General features: G+C 44.7%; 1 protein-coding gene across 1 annotated transcript in view; it reads left to right on the top strand.

Moving 5' to 3' along the window:
* The window catches only part of PSPC1 (paraspeckle component 1), an 81,172-nt gene that overhangs the window by 4,607 nt on the left and 66,385 nt on the right, over window positions 1–10,180 (top strand). Inside the window, 1 exon segment of the mRNA XM_017886459.1 lies at window positions 3,028–3,329. Coding sequence (XP_017741948.1) covers window positions 3,028–3,329 — 302 coding nt within the window.

The raw sequence follows: 10,180 nt of genomic DNA, 5'->3' as shown, positions 1-10,180 counted from the left end.
TGCAGGTGTGAGCCCTCTTATCCTGCCTGTCTGTATTATTTTATTTATTTTTATTTTTATTTTATTTTATTTTATTTTTTTGAGACGGAGTCTTGCTCTGTTGCCCGGAGTGCAGTGGCCAGATCTCAGCTCACTGCAAGCTCCGCCTCCCAGGTTTACACCATTCTCCTGGCTCCGCCTCCCAAGTAGCTGGGACTACAGGCGCCCGCCACCTCGCCCGGCTAGTTTTTTGTATTTTTTTAGTAGAGACGGGGTTTCACCGTGTTAGCCAGGGTGGTCTCAATCTCCTGACCTCGTGATCCGCCCGTCTCGGCCTCCCAAAGTGCTGGGATTACAGGCTTGAGCCACCGCGCCCGGCTGTCTGTATTATTTTAAATTGTTTCTTTCCCGAATATTTTCTTTTCTTTTTTCTTTTTTGACACAGAGTCTCTCCCTGTCACCCAGGCTGGAGTGCAGTGGTGTGATCTCGGCTCACTGCAACCTCTGCCTTCTGGGTTCAAGAGATTCTCGCACCTCAGCTCCCCAAGTAGCTGGGACTACAGGTGCTCACTACCATGCCCCGGCTAATTTTTGTATTTTTTGGTAGAGACTGGGTTTTGCCATGTTGGCCAGGAGGCAGGTCTTGAACTCCTGACCTCAAGTGATCTGCCTGCCTCAGCCTCCCAAAGTGCTGGGGTGACAAGTGTGAGCCATTGGGCCTGACCCTAAATATTTTTGATCTACTTCTGGTTGAATCCATGGATACAGAGGGATGAGTATATCTCTAAAAAGGTTAACTTCATTTGTTTTGGAAAATAATTCTATAGGTAGATTTTTGCAATAAAGGGCAATAATTTCAAGCTGTCATGAACATTTTAGGGGTTGAATAAAGAGCTCTTGTGACCTTAAGACATTTTTCATAAGATAGTATGTTTGTATTCTTCTTACATATACATGTAAAGCCTCTTCAGTTGTCCCTGGAGGGTTCCCATAACACAGTGAAAAAGACATACTGGGGCCGGGCGCGGTGGCTCAAGCCTGTAATCCCAGCACTTTGGGAGGCTGAGACGGGCGGATCACGAGGTCAGGAGATCGAGACCATCCTGGCTAACACGGTGAAACCCCGTCTCTACTAAAATACAAAACTAGCCGGGCGAGGTGGCGGGCGCCTGTAGTCCCAGCTACTCGGGAGGCTGAGGCAGGAGAATGGCGCGAACCCGGGAGGCGGAGCTTGCAGTGAGCTGAGATCCGGCCACTGCACTCCAGTCCGGGCTCCAGTCCGGGCGACAGAGCGAGACTCCGCCTCAAAAAAAAAAAAAAAAGACATACCGCTATTACATTTACCAGTTCCTTATTTATTGTTTTAGGTGCTGCCCATATTCTACACCAACTTTGAATTCCCCAAGTAGAAGGAAGTTCTCTTACCTTGTAGTTTCAGCAATGAGCATATTTTTTAGTTTATAATAAGTGCATGTGTACACTTGCTTCTCTATATAATGGCAAGAACTGTTATAGCTCGTGAGTGTTGCCTTTGTTTCTCTTCATGTGATGGTGAGAAATGTATAACCCATGCCAGTATTTCAGGAGAAGTCATTAATAAGACATTGGCTAGAGCAAGGTGGCTCATACCTGTAATCTCACACTTTGAGAGGCTATGGCGAGAGGACTGCTTGAGGCCAGGAGTTCAAGAGACCAGCATGGGCAATATAGTGAGACCCCCCCATCTCTACAAAAAATTAAAAAAGTAGCTAGACTTGGTGGCATACACCCGTAATCCCAGCTAGTCAGGAGGGTGAGGCAGGAGGATCCCTTGAGCCCCAGAGTTTGAGGCTGCAGTAAGCTGTGATTGTGCCTCTGTACTCCAGCCTGGGCAATAGAGTAAGACCCTGTCTCAGGACAACTCCCTCCCCTGAAAAAAAAACCCAAGAACTAATAGTTTTTACATATAATATTGAAAAGAAATGAAAATAAAAAGAAAAGGTGATTTGTCTGGCTGTACAGAGGCGGGATGTTTTATTAAGACATAAAAAACAGGCCGGGTGTGGTGGCTCACGCCTGTAATCCCAACACTTTGGAAAGCTGAGGTGGGCGAATCTTGAGGTCAGGAGTTTGAGACCAGCCTGGCCAACATGGTGAAACCCCGTCTCTACTAAAAATACAAAAAATTAGCTGGGCGTGGTGGCGTTCGCCTGTAGTCCCAGCTACTTAGGAAGCTGAGGCAGGAGAATCTCTTGAACCCGGGAGACAGAGGTTACAGATAGCCGAGATTGCGCCATTGTGCTCTAGCCCGGGTGACGGTGCCAGATTCTGTCTCAAAAAAAAAAAAAAACAAAAAAAAAAGAAAAGAGATGAAAAACATAAGGGTATGGAGAGAATTATTCCTTTGATGATAGTTTCTAGCCAAGTTATTATTATTTTTTATTTTTATTTTTTCCGAGAGAGAGTCTTGCTCTGTTGATCAGGCTGGAGTGCAGTGGCGCCATCTCGGCTCACTGCAACTTCTGCCTTCTAGGTTCAAGAGATCTCTTGCCTCAGCCTCCCAGGTAGTTGGGATTAAGGCGCCCACCACCACGCCCAGGTAATTTTTGTATTTTTAGTAGAGATGGGATTTCACCATGTTGGCTAGGCTGGTCTCAAACTCCTGACCTCAGGTGATCTGCCCGCCTCGGCCTCTGAAAGTGCTGGGATTACAGGGGTTAGCCACTATGCCCAGCCTCTAGTCAAGTTATTAATATGTTTTTAATATACGTAGGAGATTCTAAAACTATATTGCTTTGAATATTTAATAGTTGGTAACTGGCCTTATGAGGAGCTAATCTTCAAATAATTACTTTTAACAAAACACGGAGTTCGGACCTTTTAATTAAAATGTTTAAAATGATGATTGAATAGTTAAAAACCCTGTGATACCAAAGTTAAAAGTTACGAAATCAAATCGACCCTGTCAGCCATTTGCTAAAGCTACCTAGTTCTCCCTAGAAGCCAAAGAGTGTTTTAAATTTTTTCTGTTACTGTCATCTTTTAACAATGTTTTTTCTTCCTAAAAAGGAATCCAGAACACTGGCTGAAATTGCAAAAGCAGAGCTGGATGGCACTATTTTGAAGAGCAGACCTCTACGAATTCGCTTTGCTACGCATGGAGCTGCCTTAACTGTCAAGAACCTTTCTCCAGTTGTTTCCAATGAGCTGCTAGAGCAAGCATTTTCTCAGTTTGGTCCAGTAGAGAAAGCTGTTGTGGTTGTGGATGATCGCGGTAGAGCTACAGGAAAAGGTTTTGTAGAATTTGCAGCAAAACCTCCTGCACGAAAGGCTCTGGAAAGATGTGGTGATGGGGCATTCTTGCTAACAACGTAAGTTTTAAATATCTTGTCCTCCTTCTATCCAGTTACATAGGGGCTTCTCTTTGTTCTGGAATTCTGTCTTTCCTTGCAGTTCATACTAGCATATGGTAAGTAGGTGTTGAGTAAATATTCAGTGAATACAAATAAGAAATTTTTGTGTACTGGTAGGAGTCAAGAGTCATGTACTTTCTTCAAACTTCAGAGTTTAAATCTCAGCAGTGTTTTGTATTATGATTTCATTTAACTTACTGAACATATATATACAAAGTAAAATCTATAAAGTTAAGAGAATCCTTTCAGAAACTGTTATCAGCTTTATTGACATCTAATTTACATTCATAAAAAGCACCTCAGGGGTGCGGTGGCTCAAGCCCCAGACTTTCAGCGGGTAGATCACCGCAGGTCAGGAGTTCATGACCAGCCTGGCCAACATGGCACGAAACCCCGACCCTACTAAAAATACAAAAATTAACTGGTCGTGGTGATGTGCGCCTGTAGTCCCAGCTACTGGGGAGGCTGAGGCTCGAGAATCACTTGACCCTGGGAGTCGGAGGTTGCAGTGAGCCGAGATGGTGCCACTGTACTCCTGCCTGGGTGACAGACTCTGTCTCAAACAAAACAAAACAAAAAAAAGTCATCTCTACTAAAAATACAAAAGTTAATTGGGCGTGGTGACACATCCCTGTAATCCCACCTACTCAGGAGGCTGAGGCACGAGAATTGCTTGAACCTTTTAGGCAGAGGTTGCAGTGATCCCAGATCGTGCCACTGTACTCCAGCCTGGGTGACTGAGTGACCTTGTCTCAAAAAAAATAGTACCTTGGGCCAGGCTCGGTGGCTCACGCCTGTAATCCTAGCACTCTGGGAGGCCGAGGCAGGTGGATTGCCTGAGCTCAGGAGTTTGAGACCAGCCTGGGCAAATGGCGAAACTCTGTCTCTATTAAAAATATGAAAAATTAGCCGGGCTTGGTGGTGTATGCCTGTCATCACAGCTACTTGGGAGGGTGAGTCACCAGAACTGGTTGAACCTGGGGGACGGAGGTTGCAGTGAGTTCAGATTGTGTCATTGCACTCCAGACTGGGCGACAGAGCAAGACTCTGCCTAAAACAACAACAACAACAACAACATAAAAACATCTTGGGGGCTGCGTGGTGGAGCTCACAGTCGCCTCAGCTACTTGCCCTGTTGTCCCAGCTATGCAGGAGGCCGAGACGGGAGGGTCGCTTGAGCCCAGGAGGTCAGGGCTGCAATGAGACCCTGTCTCTATTTAAAAAGAAAATTAGAAAAATAATAGTAATAAAATAATAATAATAAAAAAATTCTGTTGTAGAGCTCAACGAGGTGGTTTTTTTTTTGTTTTTTGTTTTTTGGGAGATGAGTCTTACTCTGTTGCCCAGGCTGGAGTGCAGTGGCAATCTCGACTCACTATAACCTCTCCCTCCCAGGTTCAAGCAATTCTCCTTCCTCAGCCTCCCGAGTAGCTGGGATTACAAGTGTAAGCCACTGTGTCTGGCTAATTTTTGTATTTTTAGTAGAGACAGGATTTCACCATGTTGGGCAGGCTGGTCTGGAACTCCTGACGTCGGGTGATCCGCCCACCTCGGCCTCCCAAAGTGCTGGGGATTACATGCATGAGCCACCGTGCCTGGCCTGTGTTTTTGTAGAGACTGGGTTTCACCATGTTGGCCAGGCTGGTCTGGAACTCCTGACCTTAAGTAATCCACCTGCCTGGACCTCCCCAAGTGCTGGGATTACAGGCATGAGCCACTTCGCCTTGCTGAGCTCAACGAGTTTTAACAAACATATGTACTCACGTAACGCACTGCCGTAATAAAAATACAGAACACTTCCACTACCCCACAGAAGTTCTCTTGTGCCCTTTTACGGTTATTTTGTACTCTACCTGCCTTAGACAGCTATTTCTGTTACTATAAATATGTTTTGTGTTTTCTTTTTTTTTTTTTTTTTTTTTTTTGAGACGGAGTCTTGCTCTGTCGCCCAGGCTGGAGTGCAGTGGCCGGATCTCAGCTCACTGCCAGCTCCGCCTCCCGGGTTTACGCCATTCTCCTGCCTCAGCCTCCCGAGTAGCTGGGATTACAGGCGCCCGCCACCTCGCCCGGCTAGTTTTTTTGTATTTTTTTAGTAGAGACGGGGTTTCACCGTGTTCGTCAGGATGGTCTCGATCTCCTGACCTCGTGATCCGCCCGTCTCGGCCTCCCAAAGTGCTGGGATTACAGGCTTGAGCCACCGCGCCCGGCCCGTGTTTTCTAATATTAAGTGAAATCATATAGTATGTATTCTTCTGTGTCTGGCTTCTCTTGCTTAGCGTATGTTTATGAGATTTCATTCATATCTTCGTGTGTATAGTATTTTGTTCCTTTTTATGGCTGAGTCATATTCCATGGTATGGACATAACTGTGTTTTGTCCGTGATATGTGGATGGATATTTGAGTTGCTTACAACTGCTGGCCATTGTGAATAAAGCTACTATGAGTATTTGTTTACAAGGCTTCTTGTAAATATTAGGCTTTCATGTGACTTAGGTAAATATTTAGGGGTAAATTCTGTATGTTTAACTTTATAAGAAACTGCCAAGCTCTTTTCTGTAGTAGTGTACCATTTTACATTCCTACCAGCAATGAGTGAGTGACTTCTAGTTACTCCACGTTTTACCCACACTTGGTGTTTTTATTTTTATTTTATTTTATTCTTGTTATTTTTTGAGATGGAGTTTTCGCTCTTGTTGCCCAGGCTGGAGTGCAATGGCGCCATCTCAGCTCGCTGCAACCTCCGCCTCCCGGGTTCAAGCGATTCTCCTGCCTCAGCCTCCCAAATAGCTGGGATTACAGGCATGCGCCACCATGCCTGGCTAATTTTGTATTTTTAGTAAGATGGGGTTTCTACGTGTTCATCAGGGTGGTCTTGAACTCTGGACTTCAGTTCGGCCTCCCAAAGTGCTGGGATTAGAGGTGTGAGCCACCGCGCCCGGGCTTATTATTATCATTATTATTATTATTATTATTATTATTTTGAGACGGAGTCTTGCTCTGTCATCCAGGCTGGAGTGCAGTGGAGCGATCTCGGCTCACTGCAACCTCTGCCTCCTGGGTTCCAGGCGATTCTCCTGCCTCAATCTCCCGAGTAGCTGGGACTATAGGCGCGTGCTACCACACCCGGGTAATTTTTGTAATTTTAGTAGATGTAAGGTTTCACCAAGTTGGCCAGGATGGTCTCCATCTCTTGAGCTCTTGATCCGCCCATCTCGGCCTCCCAAAGTGCTGGGATTACAGGTCTGAGGCACTGTGCCTGGTCTATTTTTAATTTTTTAATGTTTTTTTAATTTTAATTTTTTTACTTTTTTTTTTTTTTTGAGATGGAGCCTCACTGTTGCGCAGGCTGGAGTGTAGTGACGTGATCTCGGCTCACTGCAACCTCTGCCTCCAGGTTCAAGCAGTTCTCTCTCTCAGCCTCCCGAGTAGCTGGGATCCCAGGTGCCCGCCATCATGCCCAGCTAATTTTTGTATTTTTAGTAGAGACAGGGTTTCACTATCTCGGTCAGGCTGGTCTTGAACTCCTGACCTCCTGATCCACCCGCTTGGCCTCCCACAGTGCTGGGATTACAGGCATGAGCCACCGTGCCCAGCCTATCTTTAATATTTTGTCAATTTGTTTTTGAGACAGAGTCTCCATGTGTCACCCAGGCTGGAGTGCAGTGATTCCATCCTGGCTCACTATAATCTCTGCCTCCTGAGTTCAAGTGATGATTGTGCCTCAGCCTCCTGAGTAGCTGGGACTACAGGCATGCACCACTATGCCTGGCTAAGTTTTTTTCTTTTTTTTTTGCAGTAGAGATGGGGTTTCGCCATGTTGGCGAGGCTGGTCAGGAACTCCTGGCCTCAAGTGATCCACCTGCTTCAATCTCCCTGAGTGTTGGGATTACAGGTCTAAGCCACTGTGCCCAGTTGCACTTGGTGCTTTTTAGACTTAAATATTCTGGTTAGTTTAGCGCAGTCTCATCGTGATTTGAATTTTAGTTTCCTCATGACTAATGATGAGCATCTTTTCATGTGCTTTTTGGCCAATTATATATCTTTCCTGAAATATCTAAAATTTTTTGTCCATTTTTCTTAGATGTCCCCGTGTTCTTTTTTTTTTTTTTTTTGAGTCAGAGTCTCGCTCTGTTGCCCAGACTGGAGTGCAGTGGCGCGATCTCGGCTCACTGCAAGGTCTGCCTCCCGGGTTCACGCCATTCTCCTGCCTAATCCTCCCGAATAGCTGGGACTACAGACACCAGTCACCATGTCTGGCTAATTTTTTTTGTATTTTTAGTAGAGACGAGGTTTTACCATGTTCACCAGGATGGTCTTGATCTCCTGACCTTCTGATCCGCCCACCTCAGCCTCCCAAAGTACTGGGATTACAGGCGTGAGCCACCGCACCCGGCCCCCCTTTGTTCATTTTTAATTGGGTAGATTGTCTTCTTACTGAATTATCAAATCTAGGTATGTCTGTATTATAAATCTTCCTCCCAGTCTGTGGCTTGTTTTTAAATTTTCTTTTCTTTTTATTTATTTATTTATTTTTGGGGGACACGGTCTCGCTCTGTCACTCAGGCTGAAGTGCAATGGAGTGATCTCGGCTTACTGCAGCCTTGACCTCCTGGGCTCAAATGATTCTCCTTCCTTAGCCTGCTGAGTAGCTGGTACTACAGGCGTGCGCCACCACGCCTGGCTAATTTTTTGATTTTTTTTTTTTAAAGTAGATATGAGGTCTTGCTGTGTTGCCCAGACTGGTCCCTAACTCCTGAGCTTAAACTATCCTCCTGTCTTAGCCTCCCAAAGTGCTGGAATTACAGGTGTGAGCCATTGCTTCTGTGAAGTTTTTTAACTTTAACAGTGACCCTCAAAGAGCAGATGTTTTTATATTTTATGAAGTCCAAATTTTGTCAATTTTTTTTCTTGTATGGTTTGTTCTGTGTCCTTGTATGATCTTTGCCTAAGATTGCAAAACTTTTCTCGTGTTTTCTTGAGAAATTTTATAGTTTTTACGTTTATACATTTTGAGTGTAACGTAAAAATCGTTTTTATTGTGCAGGTTTCCAGTTGTTCGGCACCATTAATTGCAAAGATTTATGATTTCCCCTTTGTTACCGTGTTACCCTTGCATCTTTATTTAAAAAACCTGGAAAAAATCTGTACTTTTTTTGTTTCATTGACCAGTTTGTCAGTTACAAAATCGTGCTGGCTTAATTACCATATTTACCCTAAGCTTTGAAATCAGGTTATAATCATCCAATTTTATTTTCTCAAAATTTTTTTTAGCTATTTAGGTTCTTTGTATTTGCTTATTGTATGGTGCTGTCAGCTCTTGGTTGGAATCATTCAGATGTTTTAGGGTTTAGAGAATTGAATTTAAAAGTTTTTGTTTCCTGGCTCCATGGAGCTTAGTTGCTGATTTGTAAGCATTTTAAAACTTATTCTTGACTATTAAGCATTGATACTAAAACTGAGATTCATGGTATATCTGCTGTTTTATAACACAATCTTGTCAGAGGCTTTGCCCTTCTTCTCTTTCCTTAGAGAATGCTCTTCAGATTGTCATACATTTTGCTTTTCCGTTTTATTTTAATTTTTTAATTTTTTATTTTTAATAGAGATGGGGTTTCACCATATTGGCTAGGCTGGCCTTGAACTCCTGGCCTTAGGTGATCTGCCTGCCTCAGCCTCCTAGAGTGCTGGGATTACAGATGTGAGCCACTGCTTCAGGCCTAATTTTTGTATTTTTTGTAGAGGTGGATTTTGTCATTTTGGCCAAGCTGGTCTTCAGCTCCTGAGCTCAAGCAATCCACCTGTCTCAGCCAGCCGCAGCCTCCCAGAGTGCTGGGATTACAAGTGTGAGCCATCGTTCTTGTCCTTTTTTTTTTTTCTTGAGGCAGTGTCTCAGTGTGCCTCCCAGGCTGGAGTGCAGTGGCATGATCACAGCTGATTGCAGCCTCGACCTGCTGGGCTCAAGTCATCCTTCCACCTCAGCCTCCCAAGTTGCTGGGACTGTAGGCATGCACCACCACACCCAGTTAACTAACAATTTCTTATTGATAGCTTTTTTTTGGAGACAGGGTCTTACTCTCACCCAGGCTGAATGTGATCATAGGTCACTACGCCCTCGACCTCCTCAGGCTCACATGATCCTCCCACCTCAGCCTTCTGAGTAGCTGGGACCACAGGCATGTGCCCCATGCCTGGCTAATTTTTGTACTTTTTGTATTTTCGCCTCATGGCCCAGGCTGGCCTTGAACTCCTGGGCTCAAGTGATCTGCCCGTTTTGGCCTCCCAAAGTGCTAGGATTACAGTCACAAGCCGTCGCTCCTGGCTGGTAGGATTTATTTTGTTTGATTGATTGATTTGAGACAGGATTTCACTCTGTCACTCAGGCTGGAGTTCTGTGACATGTTCTTGGCTCACTGCAACCTCTGCCTCCTGGGTTCAAGCGATTCATGTGCGTCAGTGCCTCAGCCGCCTGAATAGCTGGGACTACAGATGTTCACCACGCCTGGCTAATTTTTGTATTTTTAGTAGGGACAGGATTTCACTGTGTTGACCAGGCTAGTCTCGAACTCCTGACCTCAAGTGATTCGCCTGCGTCGGCCTCCCAAAGTCCTGGGATTACAGGCGTGAGCCACCGCGCCCAGCTGCAGGCTTGCTTTTTAAAACTCTTTCCTGCACACTTTTCCTGTGCAGAAGAGTACAAAAATAATTTTGTACTTTTCCTATTTTATATTTATATTTGAAAGGGATTACTTTTCCCAACATTTTATTTGCTTTATCATATCTTCCCATTAAATGAGATTACTTTTAGACA

The sequence above is a fragment of the Rhinopithecus bieti genome, unplaced genomic scaffold, assembly GCF_001698545.2.
Source record: "Rhinopithecus bieti isolate Rb0 unplaced genomic scaffold, ASM169854v2 scaffold_1014, whole genome shotgun sequence".
NCBI lineage: Eukaryota > Metazoa > Chordata > Mammalia > Primates > Cercopithecidae > Rhinopithecus > Rhinopithecus bieti.
This window is presented reverse-complemented; position numbering and strand designations above follow the sequence as displayed.